Source organism: Canis lupus, chromosome 29, assembly GCF_003254725.2.
Source record: "Canis lupus dingo isolate Sandy chromosome 29, ASM325472v2, whole genome shotgun sequence".
Taxonomy (NCBI): domain Eukaryota; kingdom Metazoa; phylum Chordata; class Mammalia; order Carnivora; family Canidae; genus Canis; species Canis lupus.
The window spans coordinates 32,906,244-32,933,849 of record NC_064271.1 but is presented as its reverse complement, the minus strand read 5'-3'; the positions used below and the strand labels follow the sequence as shown (position 1 = coordinate 32,933,849).

The window sequence follows — 27,606 nt, the reverse complement described above, 5'->3', positions numbered from 1 at the left end:
TGTATGAAAGTATATGTCTGGAGGCACACAGGAGGCTTAGTCAGTTAAGCAACAGACTCTTGCTTTCGGCTCAGCTCAGATGTCAGGGTTGTGAGATGGAGACCCAAGTCGGGCTCCCATTGAGTGAAGCCTGCCTAACATTCTCTCTCTGCCTGTCCCTCACCCCTGCACACTCCCCGCCCCACTAGTGCATGCACAGGGACACACAGGCACTCTCTCTCCCTCTCTCTTGCTCACTAAAAAAAAGTATATGTATGTAGTATGCTACAGCTACCCAAGGGCTGATGGTGGGGAATATAAATACAAATACATATACACATACATATCTATCTATTAGATATATCAATATACACATACATATGTGTATAGATACACAGACATACAAATACACATACAAATATATACAGACATAAAAATTATTATTATTATTATTATTATTACTATTCCTTTTTTTTAAGGAAATTGAAAAATTAAACCAGGGATGCCTGGATGGCTCAGTGGTTGAGCATCTGCCTTCAGCTCAGGGCATGATCCCGGTCTGGGGATCAAGTCCCGCATCGGGCTCCCTGTGAGGAGCCTGCTTCTCCCTCTGTCTATGTCTCTGCCTCTCTCTCTGTGTCTCTCATGAATAAATAAATAAAATCTTTAAAAAAAAAGAAAAATTAAACCATAAAATATAAATTTTAAAGCATTATTACCTACAGGGGAAAAGGAAGAAAAAACAGAGTGTACAGAGAAAGAAGCTAAATATCTTGAATATATCTTGTTTTATAAATTTGGCTTTGGAACCACATAAATCTTCTACATAATTATAAAACAAAGTTAAATTTTCTAAAATTGCAAACAATCCCTAAATATCAAAAGCAAAATTCAAATGTGTCATTGTGACAGAATAATTACTAAAAGATTTCTTTAAAACACAAGAATTTGAACACACAACCCAAGTAGAACATATAACCCTAAAGACAAAAAATTTCAAAGAACGGTGCCTAGCTGGCTTAATCAGTAGAGCATGTGACTCTTGATCTCAGAGAAGTGAGTTAGAGCTCCACACTGGATGTAGAGATTGCATAAATGAATAAGTAAAACTAAAAAAGAAAAAGAATATCAAAGAAAGCTCAATCTGTTTTCAGTAAAATTATTGTTAATTATAATATGGATATTTTTATTGTGAAACTCTGTAAATTGTAAAAGACAAAACAGATAAGTAAATATGTCAACATCCTTAGGAACAGAGATTTTCAGCCTAAGAGAAGGGAGGTAAGGCCCTGTAATTCTATATTTGAACTGGAAATAGTTGTACAAATTTATTATTTAGTTCTTCTTAAAAAAAAAAAAAAAAGTCTTTCCTCTAATTGTCTACTAAAAAGCCTTAGAAATAGTAAATGGCAATAATCAACAATAAGCACCCCTAGCACCAGACTGATCTCTACATAACAATTTCCACTAAAATATAATCAGTCTCCTTTTAATCTGCCAGTCTGGAGCAGAAATTAGATAAAGTAAGCCTGAAACATCTTGTCATGCCACAGAACAAGGAAGCTATCCAAAGGCTCCTGGAGACGTGCCAATTGTTTTCAGGAACAAACTTAACGAGGTTCCCATAGGCTAAAGTTAAGATAATTTAAGCATCAATAAGAGTTCACTGATAAAGAGCTCATAGCAACACTAAAAATAAAAAACAACAAACAAAAAAAACCCCACATTGTCACATTTAGAGGATGATAGGCAACCAACTTATTCTGTGAAATGGTGTATATGAAGGAAAATAATCATTTTAATTTGCTTCCTGTACAATCATATCTCAGAATAATAAATACCTAACATGGGTAAGAATACTTTAATCTACAGAAGTATCCTCATTAATAAATGAAGAAGCAATGATACCATGAGAATCTCATGATTTAACAGACTCTCTAACACATTTGAAAAATAAAATAAAATAACACATTTAGATAGTATAATTATCATCAGTGTTCACTAACATCCCAAAAAGAACTCAACAATGTGAGCCTCCTGATGTAAACACATACCACCACCTATTGAATTGTTGCCTTACCTACAATTCAAAATACCATCACATCATTTCTCTAAATTCAGTTACCAGCTTACAGAAATTAGGAAATAAAGGTAGAGAGAGGAATATGAATACTTGTGGTATCATTTAACAATCAGCTATATGCAATGTTACAACTTCTATGGGACAACGGAGTCCATTTCTTTATTGAATAAGTTCCATGATGGACGAAAGGATGGATGGGATGAAAGGAGGAAATGTGAGGGAATAAAGGAGAGAGGGAGGGAGGAAGGAAGTAAAAGAAAGGAGCGAACTTATGGTTTAAAGAAGACTTGAAACATATTAACCATTTATACTGTTTAAAGAACCTTTGGAGATACACCAAAATATTTACAGAATAAATGATATGATGTCTGGGAGGAGCGAAGGTAGATAGAGGTGAAGATGAAACAAAATTGGCCATGATTTATAAGTGTTGAAGATGGATGATGGGGACATGCAGGGTTTTTTAAAGACTATTCTATTTTTGCATGTTTAAATTTTTCAAAAAAAAAAAAAAAAAAAGTCCCTGGCTACTAATCTGTTTGCAAATTGAATTGTAAGGTAAATGTAAATGACAAAAAAAAAAAAAAAAATTGGTTTCTGTGATTAAATAAAAAATCAAGGAATTATTCTAATTCATGCTATATGCTAAATTGTTGTGTTATTATTGTGTTGTGAATTCTTTCCTCATTTAAAAAAAATATTGACTTTTGGTAGCAAAGAGGAAAACCCAATAGAGCATGGAATTTCTATTTCTTTCCTTAAGGTAATCCAACAACACTCTCTCAAATGCCTTTTACAATAACAATACTTTTAATAACTCCTCTTTTAAGCTAGACAATCCCTTTGATAACATCTAGAGGAAAGAGGTAAAAGAAGATGGCTTCTGCTTAAACGTACATAGAAAAGTAGAATTTGGAAGGAACTAAATACTCTAAGTGATGCTTAGATGATGGAGTTCATAATACTAATCGCATTATTATTTGTTTCAAAAAGGAATCAAGGTGAGGCAAAACATGACATCCTTGTGGAAATGTGTATCAACTACTCACCTTATTGTCGAGTTTTCTTGCCTCCATTTCAAACAAGACCACTCTGTTATCCTTTATTTCCTCAGCTGAAATCTAAGAGTAGATAAGGTAAGTAAAAGACCATATGTTTTAGGAACTCTGATAAACTCAGAAGTACTGATTTATTCTGTTATCTGATAATAGATACAGTCTGTAATAATATAAATAGATTTTTAAATCTTTGATAGAAAAATAGTACCATCCAGAAAGACTGATCATTATTTCTTTTAATTATATAAAATAAATATTTTCTCAAAATATGCCAAATCTGTATTATACAACTTACTTTTCAAATGTTGTTGCCCCAAATGGATCTTCACCATTCCATTGAAAAATCAAAGCCCTGAAAGACTGCATGACCCTACCTAAAGCTCTCCTAAAGTAAATCATACCTAGAGAACACTTTAAATTGAAATAACAGATCGACATTTTTCATCCAATGTAACTGAAAATCTTATTCTACTTAAAAACAAATTCCAGGCTATCATTACCTTAAGGGCAATAAAACTAACTACTGTAATGTTCTGTCTCACAGAAGTCATCACCCCAAAGACACTTAACATTCTTATGACTCCGGAAATTTAAACTAGGGCAAAATAGTTGCTTAGGGAAATGCCCTGAGAGTGACGATAACCCTCAAACATGACTCTCTCAGGGAGCCAGCCTTCCATTCTCAGACAGAGCTAAAGTTAGTAACTATTGCTCGAGGCAGTGATAATCTGGACAGAAACTCTAGAAGATAATTACTTTATCCTATTATTTAAAGATACTTATTTAAAGTATGGCATTATATAATTTGAAATCTAAAACAGTATAAAGCACATATTCATTTGCCTAGGACCAGTAATTAGCAATTGAAAAATCTGAACAGAAGATGGGCAGAAGAGTGCAAGCACAAAAAAAGATAGTTAAGAGTTGAGAGGTTCAGGGGTGCCTGGCTGGCTCAGTTGCAAGAACATGTGACTCTTGATCTGGGGGTCATGAGTTCTAGCCCCACATTTAAGTTATTATTTAAATAACTAAATTAAAACATAAAAAAAGAGAGAGTTGAGAGGTTTAGCGGGCATAGCATAATATAAGATCCATTTGGAATGAAATCCATTATGCAGTTTCTTTGCTATTGGGGGAACTGTGTTTGTTTTGGAGAGGCTCAAATTAATCCATTCAGATGATTAAGCCATTTCTCTCTAACTTGGGAGTTTACAGTTCCGTGTGGAGAGAGAGGCAAGCATCACCAAGGTGCACCTGATTCCACAGGCAATTTAAAAGCCTCAAAGAAGGAATTCTCACATCGCATTTTTCTCCTTCTTTTTGACCCAACACGTTTCTCATTTGTGATCATTATAGGTCAAGTACAGATGAAGGGCAACATTTGGGATCAAATGATAAAGCATAGCTATAGAATATTTGTCTGCTTTGCATAGTTTCAGCATGTCCTATTATGCTAAAATCTTTTCAGGCAAAAGACAAGTATCTTATTGTTTACCGTGATGCTCCCTTTCCCCGCAGGTCTGCCATTTTTAAGCACCAGTGGTCGAGTTAGCTTCTTACTGGAAACAATCTGTTAAAATTGAAAAGTGATACAAAGAGCTATTTCACTTCACCATGTGAATTTTTAAGCTGAATAATTTCAAAAACAGTTGAGAATAAAGTTGATTTAAAGTCATTAGAAATGGAAACATTAAATCCATGCCTTAAGGATTTAGAGATTATAAAGCACATCTACATATTTAAAACCCACTGGAGGGACACCTGGGTGGCTCAGTGGTTGAATGACTGACTGCCTTTGGCTCAGGAGCTGATCCCGGGGTCCCCGCATTGCATTGGCATCAAGTCCCGCATCGGGCTCCCCAAGGAGGAGCCTGCTTCTTCCTCTGCCTATGTCTCTGCCTCTCTCTCTCTGTCTCTCATGAATAAATAATCTTTTAAAAAATAAATTAAATAAATAAATAAATAAAACCCACTGGAAAAGATTTCCAGGGAGCCAGTCCTGGCAGATATTATCTCCCCAACCTCTAGTTTCTTTATCAACTACTTCAAAGGTCAACTTCTTCCCTGTAAGGACAAAGAGGGACAAGTTCTCTTCATATATACCAATCACTGAGCTAAAAACCCTGTAGGGAAGAGGTGGGCCTGAGAACACCCAATAAATGGGATTCAATTGTTCAACTGACACAGAACTTGAATATATAACCCCCACAAAATATCATTTTATTTTTTTTAAAAGATATATGCATCAAAGTTTTAGAAAACTGATCAGCTTCAGCTTCATATTGTCCTTGAGACATAGGAAATACCCCAAACAATTCACTGAAAAGTAAACAAATCTCAGCAATAAGTGTCACCCACTGAAAAAACAAGGACTCCTCTCTCGTGAGGCCTTCCCAGCTCTATCACAAATGGTCATGACCTCTCTTGATTTTTTTTTAAGATTTTGTTTATGTAAAAAAAAAAAAAAAAAAGATTTTGTTTATGTATTTATTTGAGAGAGAGAGCACATATGAGCAGGGGGGTAGGAGGGGTGAGGGGGGGAAAGGAGCGGAGGGAGAGGGACAAGCAGACTCCCGACTGAGCAGGACCTCAGGACCCTGAGACCTAAGCTGCAATTAGGAGTCTGAGCCACCCAGGTGCTCTATGATTTCTCTTTTGAAGTCAGACTCTGAGAAAGGAGCAAAATGGTAAACCTACAGATGCAACTCTCCCCTGATCAAATCTGCCATATAGGAAAAACAGATAATTAAGCAACTATGCATGGACCTTGGATGCGAAGGTAGAAACAGTAAAGACTACCATGGTGAGCACAGGGTGGTTCTCCAAACTACTCAAGGGGGTCAGAGGAGGCTTACTGGGGAGGAAGGCTTACACTGAGGTATCTAAGGTTGAGGAAGAGCAAGCCAGGTAAAGGGACAGTGCTGGGCCATCAGGGATCTAGAGGGACCAGTCACGTTAGTTAGAACATCAGAGAAGCTATTGTTACTTTGAAAGCATTTATTACTTAAACATAAGAACAAAATTGTAGGGGTGCTTGGGTGGTTCAGTCAGGTAAGCCTCTGACTCTTGATTTTGGCTCAGGTCATGACCTCAGCGTCCTGAGACTGAGCCTGGCATCAGTCTGCTTGACCTTCTCCCTTCCCTCTGTCTCTCTGTCACTCTCTGTGCTCTCTCTCTCTCTCAAATAAATAGTAAATAAAATCTTTAAAAAAAAATTTTTTAAAAGAACAAAATTGTACTAAAAGCTGTAAATAGTACACAAAGCAGCTAGAATAATAGTATTACTTATTGAAATGTCAAATGAAACACTCCTAACTCAAAAGAATTAATGAGCTTTGCCAAAAATACATGGTCTTTGCCCTTGTGAAAAATAAGATAAATTATATAATGTTCAAACCAAACATACTAATATATGATTCAGGTCTTTAAAGTGATTACATACTTTTCAACTCTAAAAATTAATGAGCACTTATAAAAAAATCACCCAATTCTCTAGTTAAAATTTAGATACAATATACTGCAGTAACTAGTTATACTCACTTGTCCAAGGGTACATTCAAATTCTCCTAAGAAGTCATCATCACTCAGTGCTACGGTTTTGTTGTCAATGTCATAAATCCCAAATTTCAATTTCTGAACCACTTCGAAGTAGTAGTCAATAATAAATGTCTTGGAAAATGTGGGATTCAAGCAATTCTTAATCCTTTCTGTGCGATCAACCTATACTCACCCCCAAAACAAAAAATTTCTTCAGGTCAAAGTGCATTTATATTTTAGCATCTTTATATACTACAGGAAACTATATATAAGCATAACAGATAGCTAAAGAAAGTTTCTATATGTAAATGAAAAATTCCACAGTCAAGGAAGACAAACATGCCCCCAAAAAACTGCATTAACAGATGAAATGTTTTCATTATTTTTTAACAGTTTTAACAAGTGCTTCACATTATCAAAAGAGCAATTCAGACTGCTTTTCACCTACAGTATTTAACATTACCTCATACCACTGTTGACCACTCGTATTCAAAAATAACACACATAAAGGGTCCGACTTTGACCCTACATCCATATCCAAAAGATTGTCACAGGAAACATTCAGCTCCACCTTCGTAACGCATTGGGCAGCCATCTCTGGAGCTGTGAGAAAGCCAAGGAAATGAGAAAGCTCATGAAATGGTGCCTTTAAGAAGTACATACGGTCCCACTGAAATAGCTGAATTCTTAGGACAGACTGTCAAAATAGGATCATGGAGTAAACTTGCTAGAATAAGACCATTAGGATGTGCCTCCTGGCAATTCAGGTGGCTATTACCCTATCCTAGTATTTAGTCAGATTCTCTTGCTGGGATGAAACTCATTTACTGTATAACAATAAAATGCAGCTTTCAAAATGGCCAATAGAACATATTATTCTTTTTTTCACTTCACTATAAGTTTTACCATTCAGAAAAAGTTCAAGTATATTCTTGATCTTTCACATAAAGGTAAATACTGTATTCAGCTGAATAACAAAATGAATTAAACTTCAACCTTTATTTTATTTTTATCTGTTTATTTAACAAGATACTGCGTGAGATATTTTATTTTCAAAGAATTTCGGGGGCACCTGGCTGGCTTAGTTGGTGGAGCATGAGACTCTTGATCTCAGGTTGTGGGTTCAAGCCCTGCATTGGGTATAGAGATTACTTAAAAATAAAATCTTAAAAAAAAGTTCATCTAAGATTCAAACCTGGGGAATAAAAGACCCGAAGGACTCCCTAATTCGCCCCACACACCATCTCCCTACATTTTACAGCCATGGTTCTCAATCTTGGCTGCTTATTGGAATCAACCGCAGAGTTTTCAAAGCCACTGATGCCAGAGTCCCACACAAAGAGATTTAACTGGTTTAGGGTGCAACCTGGGCATCAGTTCCTTGGATGACTCTAATTTGCAGACAAGGTTGGCAAACCCAGTCTCCCAGAGAGCATCTAATGAATAGGCATGACTCATGCTTCCTGAAGACTTGCTAAGAAATACCACAGCTGGCCTAACTTTCACACATCCCCCCTCACTCCAGTCTCCAATCAATATATGAAAATGACCAGGGACAAAGTAGAGTACTTGGGAGCTGGCCTTGAGAGTCAATAAATTGAGGGTGAGGGAAAGAAAGGAATTGCACATGTAACCAAAAAGAGGACACAGGCATTGCATTTCTCAGCTGAAAGTCCACTTAGCCTGCTAACAGTCCAGTGGAAGTTGATGGTGGTAGGACAGGTTCTCAAGGTAGGAAGATAACTCCTCCCTTGAGCAGTCAGGGTGGCTTATCACCACCTTCAGCCCAGGCGTGATCCTGGAGACCCAGGATCGAGTCCCACATCAGGCTCCCTGCATGGAGTCTGCTTCTTCCTCTGCCTGTGTCTCTGCCTCTCTGTCTCTGTCTCTCATAAATAAATAAAATCTTTTAAAAAGAAGAAGAAGGAGGAGGAGGAGGAGGAGGAGGAGGAGGAGGAGGATGTAACCCCTCCCCTAGAGCTGCTGGTAACATCCTTAGAATATGGAGTATTTAATGCCCTTGCCCTCCACTTTGAGATGAGCTGAAATTCTGGGACAACAGGAACAAATCCACTCATGATCCTGTTATGTTTAAATAGGATATCTGTGCTGTACAAAATGACTAATCAGGTCTGAAATGACAAGGATTACTATGAGAAGAGCCCTTTGGCAATGTCAATAACAACTCATGTCTCAGGGAAATTCTTTAATTACTCTAATGGACTCTCTAAAAATCATAGCAATACTCAAGTGTGGCAAAAATCAATACCAGCATTTAATATTCCTAAGTTAAAGGAGAATGAGAAAAATAAGGTAGGTTTCATACACTTAGTAGCTAGAGATTCCTTTTAAAACCAATGTTATGTGTGTGTATCTCCACTTGGGAAGAGAATTATTCTTTAATAAGAAACAAAATTCACAAATTCCCAATTTGTCTACTAAATATCCTACTCAGGTATTTTGCAAAACTAAAACTACTATAAATTCAGATTTCTTTGTTTTGCCACTTTACATTGTCCAAATTATTAAGTGCCAAAATACACAATGCTGACAATATGTGCCAAAGTTATAAAGATCAAGGAGAAATCACTGAAGCAGACAGAGGAGAATTAGCAGTACTAAGAGTGTGTGGGTGAGACTGACATTCCCTGGGCTTTGAAGGATTCCATTAGGTGAAGACAGAGCACAGCACAGAGGTAGAAAAACCAAGACATGAGAAGGCATAGAGAGGACACCTCATCATGCGTCTCAGAAGTGAGGATCCACACGTTGGGGGAAACCAAGCTGGACAGGAAGAGAGACAAGTTTGGTGTCCTAAGAGCCAGGCTGAAGAGCTCAGGGGAGTGGCTTAGAAGGTGCTAGGGAAAGTTCTCAAACTGGGAATAGGATGAAATAGCTTCTTTTTAAATGTCACTTGTGTCAGGACACCTGGATGGCTTGGTCAGTTAAGCGTCAGACTCTTGATGTCAGCTCAGGTCTTTGCCCCTTCCTCTTCATCGCCTCATTTGACAAGCTCTGGAATCAGACAGCTGAGTTCTCCTCTGGGCCCCACCACTGACCTAATGATGTGTGACCTCAGGAGAGAGTCTTAACTTCCCTATAACACCTCGGTTTCCTCATCTGCACAATGAAATTCACCAGAAAGCCCTCAAAGTGCCAAGGATGGGAAGAATTCAACAGAAAATATATATCTATGTGTGAAGTCAGTCTCAAAGCAAAGAGGCACAATACATCAGAGGAGCATTATTTTTTTCCCCTAACAATGCTCATACAAGAGCTACAAAAACAACATGCCAGACACACCTCATTATTTAGTAAATTGTTGACAGTTACATTACTACATCACTGTTAAGACACAAATTTCCTCCATTAACAGCATTCCCCCATGAAAATGACTCTGAATGCAACCTCATTTTTTTCTAGAAACTCATTATGGCTGAATGACAAATTGAAGAAATTACATAAACAATCAGGTCTGGAACCTTGTTAATAGCAACATTCATGAACATGCTCTTTTCATTTCCTCTCATTGTCATCATCCATCACATGATATACAATTTAAAAAGAGCTTTAGAGTATTCTTTTATGATGGAAGAAACTAAAGCAAATGTTTTGTACCCTTTCAGTATGGAAAACAGGAGATTTGGCTGGGATAAGTGGGCAGAAGAATGTGTGTGCACAACTAAAGAATGATTCTATGTATTTTACTACTCAAAAAGCAGGATGAGAGAGAAGACAGAAAGAGCCTCTAGGAATGGATAGTACCTTATTACTACAAAGATTATTTATTGGAGAATTTCTATAATACAAATAACCCCTGGAAATACTAAACCTATCAACCATTCTCCCTAGTCTCCATAGTCACCCTAATTTTCCTGAATCAACATTATATAACACAGACAGTTCAGAAGAATTAAAAATTAAGACCCAATCACTGAAGTTGGGCTAAATGTATGAAATCTAAGGCATATATATATAGTCACTCCTATGCCAGAGCTGAAAATTCTTGTCTCGTGTGCTTTCTCTTTTCCCATCTTCCCTTAAAAGTATTCCTTACATCTACTCAGTAAAGCAGATTTTGCCTAGAATCTGCAAATCTCTCTCAACTATGGAGGTGTAGAACCTTCTCTATACCCATGGTCACAACTACTTCAGATCTTCTGTAGCTCTACCTGCCTACTTAATGGTCTCCAGACAGGCACTCTCACTGCCATCCTCTCTACTCATATCATGATTTTATCACTTCTGATTAAAAAAAAGGGGGGGGGAACCTGGGTGGCTCAGTCGATTAAGCATCTGCCTTCCACTCAGGTCATAATCCCAGAGTCCTGGGATGGAGCCCAGCATTGGGCTCCCTGCTCAGTGGGGAATCTGCTTCTCCCTCTGCCCCTCCCCACTTGTGCTCACTCGCATGTGCTCTCTCTCTCAAATAAATAAAATATTTAAAAAAATAAAATAAACAGGGCAGCCTGGGTGGCTCAGCTGTTTAGCTCTGCCTTTAGCCCAAGGCCTGATCCTGGAGACTTGGGATGAGTCCCACATCGGGCTCCCTGCGTGGGGCCTGCTTCTCCCTCTGCCTGTGTCTCTGCTGCTCTGTGTGTGTGTGTGTGTGTGTGTGTGTGTGTGTGTGTGTCATGAATAAATAAATAAAATCTTTAAAAATAAAAATAAAATAAAATAAAATAAATTTTAAAAAATCATTACTGGCTACCCAGGGTCTACCCTAGTCCAATGAGCTATACCTGGAATTCATGGCTCTGTCTACATCTGCCCCCAGCCTGCCCATCTAAGTTCCTCAAGATCCACTTTAAATGACCCTTTCTCCATAAAGCTGCTGCTGATACTCCCCTGGTGCAGTTATGGTACTGACAACATTTTCTTTAGACTATCGTTACTTGTGTGCATGGCTCATCACCCTTTCTATCTACTGTGAGCTGACAGGGGCCTGTGCTTTACTGCTTCCTCTTCACCCTGAAGCACAACATCTGGCACAGGTTTTTCATGGCAGGAACAGCAGTAACTCTGGAGTCAGTATGCTTGGTTCAAATTACCTTCTCATCATATATTTGGGTGTGTTAGCTTTACCAAATTATCAGTCTGAACCTCAATTTCCTCATCTATAAAATAGGGATAAAAAATTATCTGACAATTGTAGATTTGTAGGGCACTCAGCATTTTTAGATAGCCTACAAATTGTAGCAATTGTTAATTTATTAACTACTCAAATATTTTAATTGATAGTGCCCAAAATATTGATCAATATTTTAATTGATCAGTGGCTTATTATTCAACAGTAAGACAAAAGCACCTTTCTCATCCTTGTTTATAAAGAACTTCTCAGAAAAATAATAAAAGAATGTCTGGAATTTACAAAAATTAATCTGCCAAGCAGGCTGCCTTTACTATAGATAAGTGCTAATTTTCCTAAATCCCCTCAGAAGAGTTTGTTTACCTGAGGTACTGCATAGTTGTTGCATGAGGGAAGGGGGGCCAGAGCCAGTGACAGTGACTCATTATTTGTCATAGAACAATTGGGAGGGAGAAGTCAGTGCCCAGCCACCAAAGTCTTTAGTAAACTTCACTCTTTAGCTACTAAATGAAGAGGTTGGCAACATTACAAAGTTCTCAAAGGTTCCTTGTGGTTCGTATACCATGATTCACTAACCACTGCTATCTGTAGTGCATCCTGCATGGCTTCCACTGAATTCGAGCAGGGTAACCTTGGGGCATCTGGAATGGTGCCCAGCAACATCAGCAGTACACACCCTATGCAGTGTTTCAAACTCTGTGGCTCAGAACAGCAAAGGTGTCCTGCTCGACCTCCCTCCAAAAAAATGGGGGAAGGGTAGTAACAGGGCAGTAAATTTAAAAGCCTCCACTACTTGGAGATCCCAGGTCAAATCAACAAGTGTTTACATTAAGAGGTTATAGATGGCACCCATTATCATGCTAAGGACAGTGGGGACATGATACAGCAATAGAAGACCTTGGAACTCATTATAACCACATCCGGGCGATCCATTCATTTAACAGTTATTTAATGAGAATCTTCTATTTTTTTTTTTTAAATCTTCTATGTGTTCTAAACGGGGTAGGGGAAGAAAGCAAAGCAAAAGCAAAATACCTAGGTATCTAAGTATACACAGAAATAACACACAACAATATAAAACTGTGTGGTGCAGGAGGAAAGAATCAAAGTGCCCTCAGAGCTGGAGAAGAAATCTAGAGATTTCTTTTTCTTTTTCTTTTTTTGTTTTTTTAATATTTTATTGATTTATTTGACACAGAGAGAGCACAAGCAGGTGGAGCAGCAGGTAAAGGGAGAGGGAGAAGCAGGCTCCCCATTGAGGAGAGAGAGCCTGACGTGGGGCTGAATACCAGGACTCTGGGATCATGACCTGAGCCAAAGGCAAAAGCTTAACCAACTGAGCCACCCAGGCGCCCCAAGATTCCTGTTTTTACAGAGGATTAAAACTATACTCCATTATAAAGGAATTTTTTTTAAGAATTTATTTATTCATTCATGAGAGACAAAGAGAGAGAGAGAGGCAAAGACACAGGCGGAGGGAGAAGCAGGCTCCACGCAGGGAGCCCGATGTGGGACTCGATCCCAGGTCTCCAGGATCACACCCTGAGCCTAAGGCAGGCGCCAAACTGCTGAGCCACCCAGGGATCCCCATTATAAAGGAATTTATATTCATGTTGTCACTTGCTACTGAATTTTTTTACTTAAACTTAAAGCTAGAGAGTGGGAGAAGGGAAAATGGAAAGAAAGAGTTAATAAATATACAAGGCTAGATAATTTCTGGTTTTTGCTTTCTACAATATTCTCAAAATGCTTCCAAACAATATATTATCTTCTGAACTTTACCAAAAAACCCTAGTAAACTGGGCAGGACAAGCATTATACGATATGGCTTGAGGTCAATACACCAGAGCTATGACTATAATATCTGGATTGCCCGAGACTATGTTAATAATATTCAGCACATTGTTAACTTTCAAAACAATACATAGTGTCTATTAGAAAAAATAACAATAATTTGCCCCAATGTTTAAATTACTTGCCCAAGATAAACAAGTTACTAAGTAGCAAGGCCAGGACAAGAACCCAGATTTGTTTCCTATCATGCCAAAATGCCCCGAGAGCACCAAAGCCTGTACTTAATCATTACTTAGTATAATAACAACATTCTCTAATTAATTTCCCTATAGCTTTTTAATTAGTATATCAAATGTAAATATTCAGCCTGATACAAATTAATGAATATGACCTCATAAAATTAGAAAATCAATATTGAGGCTACGACCATGATCATCTTTCTTTAAACAAAGGTAACCCAGAATAAACAGCAGTGGCCAAACAAGGACGCCTGCGTGGCTCACTCGTTGAGCATCTGCCTTCGGCTCAGGTCATGATCCTGGGGTCCTGGGATGGAGTCTCTGCATCAGGCTCCCTGCATGGAGCCTGCTTCTCCCTCTGCCTTCGTCTCTACCTCTCTCTGTGTCTCTCATGAATAAATAAATGAAATCTTTAAAAAAAAAAAAAAAAAAAAAAGTAGCAGCCAAACAGTGGAAGAACTGGAATGGTTTGTATTTCTATCACAGCAGTCAGTTCCTCTTCAAGACAGCCCATTACACTGCGAATTACTTAAGGCTAAGAAAGCATTTTCTTCCTGCTGGAGTCTCCACATACACAGATCTACATGGGGGCTACAGGATCTCAGTGGTCTCTGGAGGTGGCAACATTAATTCTAAGGAATATACCACACTTAATACCCAGTGAAAACTTAACGTTAAAGGAATGTGCAGTAAGCCTGCCTTGTATTTATTAAGAAAGTGATGCCCAGGGGATCCCTGGGTGGCGCAGCGGTTTGGCGCCTGCCTTTGGCCCAGGGCGCGATCCTGGAGACCCGGGATCGAGTCCCACATCGGGCTCCCGGTGCATGGAGCCTGCTTCTCCCTCTGCCTGTGTCTCTGCCTCTCTCTCTCTCACTGTGTGCCTATCATAAATAAATTTAAAAAAAAATTAAAAAAAAAAAAAAAAAAAAAAGAAAGTGATGCCCACATTTTTTTTCTTAATCCCTGCAATGGAATACTAGAAATGGGGATAGAGAATTAGAATTAGGCCAAGCATTAAAGCACACAAACAGAGAAAAGGGCACGTTTTCTTTTTAATGAGCAAAGGGACCAATAGGGTCACTGGACCAGGAGTGGGAAAAACAGTGTAAGTTCTGTGTCAGTCACACCACATGTGAGCAAGGGCTGTATGGCTCTAGGTATCAGGTTTTTCAATTGTTAACTCTAAGAGTTGAGCCAATCCCTTTTTTTCCCATTAATTTTGTTTTATTTGAGAGAAAGAACATGAGAGAGAGTGTGTGTGCATAAGCAGGGGGAGGAGTAGAGGGAGAAGCAGGCTCCCCAATGAGCAGGGAGCCCGATGTGGGACTCGATCCCAGGACCCTGAGATCTTGACCTGAGCCAAGGCAGATGCTTAACTAACTGAGCCACCCAGGCCCCCTGAGCCAATCCCTTTAAGTAACTTCTAAAGCCTCTTCTAGTTAATGTTCTGTGACTAATTTAATTACAGTGAGTACAGAACTTGTTTAGGAAGTAGTACTGAAAGAGTAGAAAAAAAAAATGTTTTAAAAAGTAATAGCAGAAAATTTATAAGAACCAAAAAGAGAAAATGGAAGGAAAAGAATAAAATTTTCCAAATTCAGCTTCCATCTCCCACTACTGAAGAGCTGTACCCGAAAAAATATATATATTTAGATACTTTCCCACCAGTTAGGTACTTTTCTATCATCATTAAATATTCTATCCTCAGATGACTTGAAAAATAATACATATCAACAAACAAAACACAGGGCCCAATCTATTCGGTACCCGCAGCATAATAAGGAAGCGAGTTTTACTATCATCCATGGAATCTCACATTATTTAACTCCCAGCTCATATCACAGAAAATTCCTATGATTATATATTGATCTGTTTTATGATTCATAGCAGGTTATAGGGTTTATTTCACATGTGTTTCAGACTAGACTGCTTTACTAATCCCTTGGCTGCTTTATACACATTTTGGAAATGTCGCTGATTATATCATCAAGCTTATCAAATGAACAGTTCACAGTAGGTGCACTGAGTGAGGTGTTAATAAAAGCTAGAAGCAGTTGTAACATCTCAATATTGCTCCGCTTTCGAAGCATGCATCTTGGCAAAATTAGCTACAAAGTAATTATCTACAAAGTGAATCATCTTTTACCAAAAATGGCGTTGATAAAAATCAGAACTATATCCTCTAGCAGGAATTTCCAGGATGCTCAGTTGAAAAATGTTAAATGTGTAAGGACTCAGTAAAGCTTCTGGCAGTTTGGATATATATAAAGGCATATCAACCTGCTGAGACTGATGTCCCTTGGTTTTTTTAAGAGCTCCCTGCATGGAGCCTGCTTCTCCCTCTGCCTGTGTCTCTGCCTCTCTCTCTCTCTGTGTCTCTCATGAATAAATAAATAAAAATAAAAATAAAATCTTAAAAAAAAAAAAAAGAACTCCTCACCTTCCTAGATGTTGGGGCAGCCATCAGAACGTCTCACCTGGCCCTACTATCCAACTATGCCCAAGTCTAAAAGCACGCTTTCTAAAACTCAGCTCCCTTCCTCTCTTCTTAGCTGGACACCTACAATATTGAATTGGGCAAGATGGGCATTTCACGTTTTGTCACTGTATGCTCCTTTCTAGCTCATGGTGAACACAGACACAAAAAATTCTTTCAGTTTAAAGCTGGAACAACTACAACTACTTCATTCTCAAGATTTAAGCTGGTACGCTAAGCAGGGGCACCTGGCTGGCTCAGTCAAGTAGAGCATGTAACTCTTGATCTTGGGGTTGTGAGTGCAAACTCCACGATGGATGTAGAGATTACTTAAAAATAAAATCTTAAAAAAAATTCGCATGTTGAGCAAGGATTGTTGAAATGTTTATACATTTCCTGGTTTCAAGAATATTCCGTTTATGGTTACTTGGCACATAAACTTCAACTGGTTTTAACTTTCTGGCAATCCTCTATTTCCCAACCACAAACAGTTTAATAATACTATTCATCCATTCAACATGTATTTATAGAGTATCTACTGTGTGTCAGGTCCTTTCCTGAGGTGTTAAGAGAACAATGAACAAAACAAATATCCAACCCTGAGGTTATACTATAGGGATAAAGACAATAAAAAAGATAAGAAAAGGAGGGGGGGCACCTGGTTGGATCAGTCGGTAGAGCGTTGGACTCTTGACCTCCGGGTCATGAGTTCAAGTCCCATGTTGGGCATTGAACCTACTTTAAAAAAAAAAAAAAAAGGTAAGTAAAAAAAATAAAATAAAATAATAAGGTAAGTAATCAACCTAATGGATTATATAAGCCTGAAATGGTGAATGCCTAAGATGGGGAAGCCAGTCTCTTTTGAACAATATATATTATGTGATATTTGATGCACAGAAAAGAGTGTATGTAACATGTATGAGTTATAAAGTACAACAATCAATTAAACATCTGTAAAACTACCACTCATCTTAGAATCTTTGAATATCTATGTCAAGAGTCAGTCAAGTTTTTCAGTAAAGGAAAAAACAAGTAAATATGTTAGTTCTGTCTGGTCAAGAGGTCACATTCATGGTCTCTGTCACAACTTACTCAATCTGCCCTGGTAGAATGTAAGTGGTCACAGACTCGATGGGCATAGCAGTATTCTAATACAACTTAATTTACAAAAACAAGGAGTGGGCTGGATTTGGCCCATAGGCTGGAGTTTGCTGACCCTTGATCTCAGCCAAAGACTCTGAAGTGTTGGAAGCACAGAATCTTAGAACATTGGAATCATAGGCTATTTGACCCAAGGACTCCTACAGTGTTAGTTGCAGACTATTTGAATTACAGGATTCTAGAATGTCACACTAGAACCTCAGAGTGTTAGAGGTACAGCGCCTCAGTTGTTAGATGTTAGAATTTTGCATATGGTCTGGACATTAGTCAAGGAGTTCCAGCCCTTAGATGACCAGTATGCTACTGATCATTTGAAATGTGGTACCTCTGAGATGATGTGAGCATGATTTCCAAGACTGGTATGAAAAAGAAATGTGAGATCTCTCAATAACTTTTTAGATTAACCACATATTGAAATGATAATATTTTAGTATATTTGCTTAAATAAAATATATCACTAAAAATGTTTTTAAAAGATAAGTTAGTTAAATATATAGTATGCTAGGTGTTAAAGTGCTAAAGAAAAAAATTAAGCACGAGAGGGGAGAATTGAAGGTGGGGTATAATTCTAGATATTTTATAAGCTTATCCTGACAACACAATCGGAAATTACTTGCTTTGATTTTCGCTTCTTTTTAAAAAATCCAGACCCCTAAACAGATGAAAATGTGACCAACAAGTTCCACTTTACAGTTGCAGATACCTATTTTAACATGTATTACCACCTTAGAGGCATAGCAAACTAAAGCTCAGAAAATTGAAGTAGCCTGATGACAATGCATATTGCAATCATGCTGTGCTTTGGTAATTTTCACAGGAACCAGACATTGTACACTCAATTAGTAAGAGGACATTTCAAAATGATTTGCTGAAATGAATATGTAGTATCTCTTCTTTTTTTCATGGGAAAACTGTATTAATATGCTATCTATCTAACTTATGTTGGTAAATTTGACCATTACACTGATTTTAATGTTTGTTTGTTTTTTTAAATATGATTGCAATCGGGGCACCTGGGTGGCTCAGTTAGTTAAGTGTCTACCTTCCGCTCAGATCATGATCTCAGGGTCCTGGGATCAAGCCCCTTGTTGGGGGGGGGGGAGGTCCCTGCTCAGCAGGGAACACGCTTCTCCCTCTCCTCCCCACTTGTGCTCTCTCAATAAATAAATAAATAAATAAATAAATAAATATCTTTTTTAAAAATATGATTGCAAAAAAAAATGATTGCACACTGATAAGCTGTTATATACTAAAAGAATACAGCTTCTCCAAAAGAACCTCAATATTCTTCTACTAGCTTCTTCAAATTTAAGCCAGCATAATCAACTTAAATGTAGTTATTGTCATTTTACCAAATGTATATATAATGACTGGTTTTGATTATGTCAGAAACTTTAAAAGTGTAGTTAAATAAAATCTATGATACTTTTTAGGTGCTCATTCACACCTCTTCTCAGCCATCTTTCAACAGATCTTGAATCACATACTCACTACCTAATTATTTGTTGGACTTTAACCTGACTAGCAATCCTTATAATATAAATAAGAACACAAAGGAAAAACATTGGTGGGAAGGAAACTAACCTTGTAGGGTAAAGGTAATATTGGGTACACTAAAGGAATGTCCAAGTTTGGGCTCCTCCAACTTGCTGAGTACTCTCAGTAGATGGTGTCATTGATTTTTGCTAAAAGATCCATCTCAGAGAGTATGTTTTTGATGATCAGTGGTGGCTCATTACAGATCTTTGAAGGTCAAAATGTTATTTAGTCATATTTCAGATCCAACACTTTCTTAGTTTTGCTGACAGGCATACTTTCCAGGATAACAAATCACGGACAAAACCATTTTTTTTTAAAAAAAGGTGAAAAGAAAACTCTAAAAATAGTAGAAAAAAGCATAGCAATAGCAATAGAACTGAGAAAAAAAGGGGGGCAAGGAAAATTATGTCTAAAGCTATCCCAAGAATTGATAGGAGCTAGGATACAGTATGAACTGGGTATCTGAACAGATGCTGCAAAGGAAATATTCAGGACCACAGTGATAGCATTGAAAAGAGAATATAAAAAAATATTTAAATGTGTGTAATTATAAGGTGACTTAAATTTATGTGGAAATCAAGACCATTGTCTATAAAGTGTTTACAGTTATAAATGAAATTAGGACAGGTATTAAAATACAAAGAATCCTTTTGTTTCCTCTATCCTGAAAATTCTTCTCCCTCTCTATTCTTCAGGGGCTAGGTCTGAGAGAAGAAATCCTGAAAGAGAACTGTATACTTCATTCTGAGATTTGTGCCAGGCATCTTTTAGTCTGGGGAGTGCTGAAATTCAGCTCCCCCTCACATCCAAAGTGTCTCCTCATGGTCCAGGCCCAAAAACTTGTTTCCTTGAATATTTTCAGCCCAAGGAACTGCCTTTAAAAATATCTCAGAAAGGCAAAAAAAAGTGGCCCTGGGTACCACACATTCAACTACGGGTTTCACTATAATTGCCATCATATAGGTCATCTGTTCTCAATTCTCCTTTCTGATCCTTTCCTGCTTCTCTCTACCTGTGCTCTATGCCTACGCAAGTTTAGTTTGGCTCTGACTGGCAGCACTCAGAGCAGGAGTTTGCTGAAACCCAATAAATGACAACAGCAGGATGTACGTAGCTATACGCAGCTTACCACTAACTCTTGTGGCAGGCATTTTGTTGAGTGTTATTACAAATATGACCTTATTTAATCCACATAAAAACCCTATGACATAGGATGTATCTCTATTTCACAAATGCAGAAAACAGGCCTTAAAAGGTTAAGTAACCTGCCCAAGGTCACACAGCTAACAAACGTCAAAGCATAAATTGGAAACCGAGGTACCTGTCTTATCCCAAACAGTAGTGTTCTTTACTTTTGGCCATAAAGCCTCTGCCCTGAAATCATACAGAGACCTGGATTCCAACACGAATGCTAACCTAATTAGCACTCGTGTGATTTAGTAAGTCATTTAATCTGAGATCCAGGTGTGCAACAGAAGAACAATAACCACCCAAGTTTGCGGTTGTGAGCATTCAATGAGCTAACAAATATAAAATTTGCCTAGTGCAGTGTCTATGGGTCATGGTAACCCCCAAACTGCCTTATTGAACCCGGCATTCCCTCTATTTGACTCTGATTTGTTGCGGCAGCCACAGACAGGTAGCACCAAGGGTAAGCAGAGTCGTGGATAACCATCCAAGCGCAACCTTGATGGTCGGTGCTCCGGGTCTCCCAAGGCTCCGGCCCTGCGCACCCGCGCGCTGCGCCTCCTCCACGCCCCCGGCTGCAGGGAGCCGGACCGCAATGGGAGCTGTAGGATATCCCTCCCCACGCCCTTCTGCCCGCTACGAAACCGAGCGTTACCGCCCCCCCCCCCCCCCCCCCCGCCAGCTCCTCCTGCAACCCTGGCGGCTCCGAAGCGGCCCCGCGCCTCCCCGCGCTCGGTGACCCAGTCCCTCCCCTCCGGGTGCTGCGGCTCTCGGGGCCCGTCTCCCTCCCCGGGGGTGGCTGGCCTCCCGGGGCGCCGCCTGCCCGGGTGCGCGGACGCCAGGCCCGAGCTCCCTCCCCCGGGCCGCGGACTTTGCAAGCGGGAGCTCGGGAGTCCCGGGCCCTCGGCCGACGCCGCGCCCGGAGCCCGGGGAGCGCGTCCACGCCAGGGCCGAGCGGGCCCAGCCGCCTCTCTCCCTCCCCCGGGGTCTGTGGGGCGCCGGGCCCCGCCACGCCGGCCCGGAGCAGAAGGACGCCCGCACTCACATCCGGCTCTCGGGGCGGCGGACCAGGGAGGGGGGGAGACCAGCAGCCGGAGTCCACAGGGTGGCCGCGGCGCGGGGACTCAGGAACCCGGGGCCGAGCGGGCGGAGGGGCGGGGCGGGGCGGGGCCGACGGGACGGGATGGGCGGGGCCGACGGGGCGAGGGGCGGGGCTGACTGGGCGAGGGGCGGGGCCGACGGGGCGAGGGGCGGGGCTACGGGGCGGGGCTGCGGTGTAGCCCCGCCCACCAGGGCCCTGGGCCTCCTGGGACCCGCCGATTCTGATCTGCAACTCGGCCCACTCACTGATGGATGATTATTCAAGGCTCCTAAGGAGATCGCTTGCGTATCCAAAACCCCAAGCTGGTTTTAGGCATTGAAATGAGTTGCTTGGTGCACCAAAATAAATGTAAGAGGGACAAAGGAATTAAAATATTTGAGAAAATGTATGCCACTATCCGACCCAGGGAAATTCAGCAGGAGACTATCTAAAGTGAAAGGCAAGCTGCTAACCGTTCTAACTTGGAGCGCTTTCAGTGTGCACAGCTACTCGAATCATTTTACATCCGAGTTTCATTTAATTCTCACAATTTGGGACGCCGGGGTGGCTCAGCGGTTGGGCGCCTGCCTTTGGCTCAGGTTATGATCCCGGGATCTGGGATCGAGTCCCCTATGGGGCTCCCTGCATGGAGCCTGCTTCTCCCTCTCCCAGTGTCTCTGCCTCTCTCTCTCTCTCTCTCTCTCTCTCTGTCTTTCATGAATAAATAAATAAATCCAAAATAAAATAAATAAAATAAAATAAAATAAAATAAAATAAAATAAAATAAAATAAATAAAATATTTGAGAAAATGTATGCCACTATCTGACCCAGGGAAATTCAGCAGGAGACTATCTAAAGTGAAAGGCAAGCTGCTAAACGTTCTTAGAGTGCTTTCAGTGTGCACAACTACTCGAATCATTTTACATCCGAGTTTCATTTAATTCTCACAATTTGGGATGCCAGGGTAGCTCAGTGGTTGGCTCTGCCTATGGCCCAGGGCGTGATCCCAGAGTCCCAGGATCCAGTCCCACGTTGGGCTCCTTGCATGGAGCTGACTTCTCCTCCCACTGCCTCTGTCTCTCTCTGCCTCTCTCTGTGTCTCTCATGAATAAATAAATAAAATCTTAAAAAAAAAATTCTCACAATTTTGTGACGAAGTTAGTGCCATTAACCACATTTCCCAAATAAGAAAACTGAAATGTGGTAGCTGAGCAATTTGGTCTACTTGCCTGAAGTCACAGATTCTATGTAAAATAACTTCAAAGCCTCCTACTTGACTGCTACTTGATGCTGCCTGCAACTAAGCAAACTACTGATGAAAATATCGCTACACATGAGTACTGGAAATTGAAAACTTCTACAAGGAAAACAGGGACAAAATCAATAGGCAAACACATAGGAAAAAGTATTTGCCACAAACCTGAGAGTCAAAGGAAGGGTTAGTATCTTAATCTAAATAGATGTTTAAAACGTAGGTAAATGAACAAAAGGTATATTCTTTTTAAATTGCAGAAGACATGAAAAATGAAACAAATGAAGAGATATAGACCTTCTGGAGTTAAAAAAAATACTTTTAATCCAAAAAATTCAAACAAAACACTTCAAAATAATTCTATCAGCACAAGGGAAGATTCATATTTATTGAACACTTTCTGAGTGACTATTATGGGCCAAGCATTGTTCTAGACTTGTGATTAGTGACAGACAGAAGTGTCTATTCTAAAAGGAGAACAAATAATAAGTTATCAAAAACAAATGTGATGATTTCAGATAACCATAAGCACCATGAGGAAAGTAATACAGGGTAAATGATAGAAAAGAGCTTGCGGATAATGGTAGTTTTTGCTTTGGGTTTTTTTTTTTTTTCTTTTTTTTAAGATCTTATTTTTAAGATCTTTTCTCACCATGGAGTTCAAACTTACAACCTCAAGATCAATAGCCATGTGCTCTACCAACTGAGCCAGCTATTTTCCCAAATGGGCGCTTTTGTAGACTGGGGATGAGGAAAAGTCTCTCTAAGGCAGTGCTATTTGATTAAAACCTGAAAAATAGGGACACCTGTGTGGCTCAGTGGTGGAGCGTCTGCCTTTGGCTCAGGGCATGATCCCAGAGAACCAAGATCGAGTCCCATATTGGGCTTCCTGCATAGAACCTGCTTCTCCCTCTGCCTGTGTCTCTTCTCTACCCCTCTCTCTCTCTCTGTGTCTCTCACGAATAAATAAAACCTTTAAAAAAAAAAAAACATGAAAAATAAGGAAGAGTAAGCCATAAAAGATCTGAGATCAGGGGAATGATAGCAAAGACAAAGACTTAGCAAATTGCAGAGACAGAAACAAGGCCTTTGTGGTTGGAGGACACTGGGGAGAAGTGTGTCTCCGCACTAATAAGTAAAGAGAAGTACTTTATTTTGTTTTTACTAAAGGTTGTAAAAACAACTTTTTGTTTTACTTTTAATTCCGACTTTACATTTAAGTAAAAATCCGCAGACACCACAAACTTAGTTTCAAGTTTCAGAATTTCAAGACTGCATACCCATATCCATACCTGAATGTTGGTTCCTTTAAAATAGGGAAAGAAAGAAGTAGAGACAAGGGAATGGTTTTGAACTTTCAGTACCCAGTATACAATCTCTTATTTATTTATTTATTTATTTATTTATTTATTTATTTATTTATTTATTTTGCAATCTCTCATTTAGATACATAGTGCCATAGCTATTCAACATGTTCATTTATTCTCTTCAAATCACAGTCTAGATTCTATTCTGCTTTTGCTCTTATTCACCCAACCATTTATCAATCATGTATTGAATGCATAGTATGTATCAGGAATAACAAGATTCTATAAACAAAGAACAAATAGGCTGGCTCAGTTGGTTAAACATCTAACTTCAGCTCACATTATGATCTCCAGGTCTTGGGATGGAGCCTTGGATGGGGCTCCCTTCTCAGTGGGGAGTCTACTTGTCCTTCTGCCCCTCCTCCAGCTTATGCTTTATCTCTCTCTCATATAAATAAATAAAATATTTAAAGAGAAAAAAAAAGAACAAATAAATATGGGACTCAACACCAGGTGGATATTTAAAGGATATTAAATGAATGAGATAGTGATTAAAATACTCTCCTAGGTGTTCTTCTACTTCACTGGCTGTTCTACTTACTTCTTTTGCTTTTTTGATTCTCATATTCCGAGTTTTTATAATGGAGTGCCCCTGGAGGGCTTAGTTCTTGAACTTTCCTTTTTTCTTTCTTTTTTAAAAAAGATTTTACTTATTTATTTGAGAGAGAGCAAGAAAGATCAGGGGAAGGGGCAGAGGAAGAAGGAGAAGCAGACTCCCCGCTGAGCAAGGAGCCCAAGATGGGGCTCAATCCTGAGCCAAAGGCAGATGCTTAATCAACTAAGCCACCCAGGTGCCTTGAACTTTTCTTTTTTCTATCTTCACTCACATCCTTAGTTACCTCATCTGGTATTACAGCTTTGAAATCCATCTACAGGGATGTCTGGGTGGCTCAGCAGTTGAGTGCCTGCCTTCAGCTCAGGGCGTGATCTCAGGGACCTGGGATTGAGTCCCGCATAGGGCTTCCTGTGAGGAGCCTGCTTCTCCCTCTGCCTGTGTCTCTGCCTCTCTCTGTGTGTCTCTCATGAATAAATAAATAAAATCTTAAAAAAAAAATGAAATCCATCTACATTCTGAAGGCTACCGACCTTCCAAACCCTAAAATACCAGATTCCAACTCCATACTCTAAATAGTTGGATGTTGTATTAGTAATCAACTGCTATTTGATTATACCAAATTTAGTGGCATAAAACTAAACAGTCATTATTATCTGTCATAGCTTCTGTGATTCAGGAAGTTAGGAGTGGCTCAGCTGGGCAATTCTGGCTCCTTATCTCTCATTATATTGCAGTCAGGTATTAGGTAGGGTAGCAGTCATCTTGAGAATCCACTTCCAAGGTGGCTTACTCACATGAGCACTGATGCCCTTTGTTGGTGGGGGAGCCTCAGGTCCTTTCCATGCAGGCCTCTCAAGAGCATGGCTCTGAGCCAGAGCATGGCTGCTGGCTTCCCCTAGGGCAAACAATCCAAGAAATCAATGCAGAAGTGCAATGAAATTATGCCAGCCTCAGAAATCACATACCATCACTTTTGCAGTATTCTATTGGTCAAACACACCAGCCTAGATTTAATGTAGGAGGGGATTCCACAAAGGAGTAAATCCAGGAGGTAAGGCTCATTGAACCATCTTGGAGGCTGGCTGACATAGATGTCAAATAAGCTTTTCAAGGGGTGCCTGGGTGGCTCAGCAGTCGAGCACCTGCCTTCTGCTGAGGTCCTGAGCCTGGGCCCTGGGATAGAGTCCTGCATGGGGCTCCCCATGGGGAGCCTGCTTCTCCCTCTGCCTATGTCTGTGCCTCTCTCTCTTTGTCTCTCATTAATCAATCAATAAAATCTTAAAAAAAAAAAATAAAAGAGCTTTTCAAATCTTTTTTTTTTTTGGTTTTATTTATTTATTCATGAGACACGCAGAGAGAGAGAGAGAGAGAGAGAGAGAGAGAGAGAGAGAGAGAATACTTAGTATTCATGGAAAATGCCACTTGCCTTACCAATCCAGGCATTTGCACTTTCCTTTATCTCTACATGAAATGCTTGGCCCTCACTTATCTTCCTGGTTCAGTCCTTCTTCCTTGGATCTTTATTCAAATGTCTCCTTCAGGTCTTCTGTGGCCACTCTCTGCTTAAAACTACAGTATCGCTGAGTGAAGTAAGTCAATCGGAGAAGGACAAACATTATATGTTCTCATTCATGTGGGGAATATAAATAATAGTGAAAGGGAATATAAGGGAAGGGAGAAGAAATGTGTGGGAAATAGCAGAAAGGGAGACAGAACGTAAAGACTGCTAACTCTGGGAAACGAACTAGGGGTGGTAGAAGGGGAGGGGGGTGGGGGGTGGGAGTGAATGGGTGCCGGGCACTGGGGGTTATTCTGTATGTTGGTGAGTTGAACACCAATAAAAAATAAATTAAAAAAAACAAAAAACTACAGTATCTACACAGAAATATGCCCTGTACCTCTTTCTGTTTTATCTTCCTCATTAGCATTTATCATTATCTAGTACATCTTTTACTTTATTTATTTTTGCTTACTGTGTTTCCCCAGCTGAAATATATACTCCACTAGGAAGTTGTCCATTCCTATCTAGAAGAGTACCAGGCGTGTTATAGACCTGCAACACACACTTGTTGAAGGAATGAAGAAATTGGACTAGGCCCAGAAACAGGCAAAAATCAAACATGTCACTGAGTTTACAGTAGAGCAAAAGCACACATTACCAGTTCTTATCGACTCTACCTCCAAAATACACTCCAGGGCAGCCTGGGTGGCTCAGCGGTTAAGCTCTGCCTTCAGCCCAGGGTGTGATCCTGGAGATCTGGGATCGAGTCCCACGTCGGGCTCCCTGCATGGAGCCTGCTTCTCCCTCTGCCTGTGTCTCTGCCTCTCTCTCTCTCTGTGACTATCATGAATAAATAAATAAAATCTTAAAAAAAAGTACACTCCAGATTAACAAATAATCACAAATATACATATGACATTACAAAACAAACTTAGAGCCATAAAAAAAATGAAAGTATAGTAGTGGGAATCAAGAAAAGTTTTTCTGAGGAAGACACATTTGGGCTGAGATCTGAAAGATGAATAGAGACATACCTGGCGGCTCATCGGGTAGACATGATATTCTTGATGTCAGAGTTGTGAGTTTGAGCCCCATGTTATAGTATTCAATTTCAATTTCCTGAATTTAATAATTGTACTGGACTAAATAAGAGAACGTCTTTGTTTCTAGACACAAAGAGTCGTGATATATATAATCTACTCTCAAAAGATTTAACAACAAAACATAATAATTGGAGTATAATATAGGTACTACATAAATGCAACCTATTTTTAAAAAAAACTATGACGGTCTTCCCTTATTGCCCATAAAAAAAAAAATCACATAATCTAGATAGTGCATACTCCATTTGCAGCTTGTGTTTTCACCCACATCAATCCTGAAGTAGGATTCAAACCTCTTCATTCCTTCTAAAAATATTCCGCTCTGGTGAAAGGTATCAATCTTACTAAATCTGAGGGGAAGCCAAGGGTTTTGTACCACACATCCCATGGAAAACAAGGGCATCACCTTTTTCTCGAGGCCTCCTCTCCCTGTTTTTTTTTTTTTTTTTCTGATGTGAAATACTGGGGTTTGGAGCAAATAACTAAGAAAGAATTATTGAGACGACTTCAGTGCAAAAAAAAAAGGTGGTTTTCTTAAAGCAGGACCTGTGGGCAAAGTGCTCTGGAGTTGTAAGTAGTTGCTGATGATACTTTAAAATTGG

General features: G+C 39.6%; 2 protein-coding genes across 6 annotated transcripts in view; one reads left to right on the top strand and one right to left on the bottom strand.

Moving 5' to 3' along the window:
* Nucleotides 1–21,315, bottom strand: part of CPNE3 (copine 3) — a 55,280-nt gene extending 33,965 nt beyond the window's left edge. Inside the window, exons 1-6 of one of the 4 annotated variants that reach the window (XM_035708468.2) lie at nt 21,189–21,309; nt 16,914–16,993; nt 7,121–7,260; nt 6,661–6,840; nt 4,616–4,690; nt 3,112–3,183 (exon numbers count right to left, since the gene is read on the bottom strand). In XM_035708468.2, the coding sequence (XP_035564361.1) occupies nt 3,112–3,183; nt 4,616–4,690; nt 6,661–6,840; nt 7,121–7,252 (459 nt within the window). In that variant the 5' untranslated portion in view covers nt 7,253–7,260; nt 16,914–16,993; nt 21,189–21,309. Of the gene's footprint in view, nt 1–3,111; nt 3,184–4,615; nt 4,691–6,660; nt 6,841–7,120; nt 7,261–16,913; nt 16,994–17,347; nt 17,511–21,188 lie in introns of those variants that run through there. The other 3 variants (XM_025433642.3, XM_049103873.1, XM_025433643.2) reach the window with 3 other exon arrangements.
* Nucleotides 17,752–27,606, top strand: part of RMDN1 (regulator of microtubule dynamics 1) — a 61,568-nt gene continuing 51,713 nt past the window's right edge. Inside the window, exon 1 of one of the 2 annotated variants that reach the window (XM_025433650.3) lies at nt 17,752–17,775. The gene's annotated coding sequence lies outside the window, so the exon portion shown is untranslated. Of the gene's footprint in view, nt 17,791–27,606 lie in introns of both variants that reach the window. The other variant, XM_035708471.2, reaches the window with a different exon arrangement.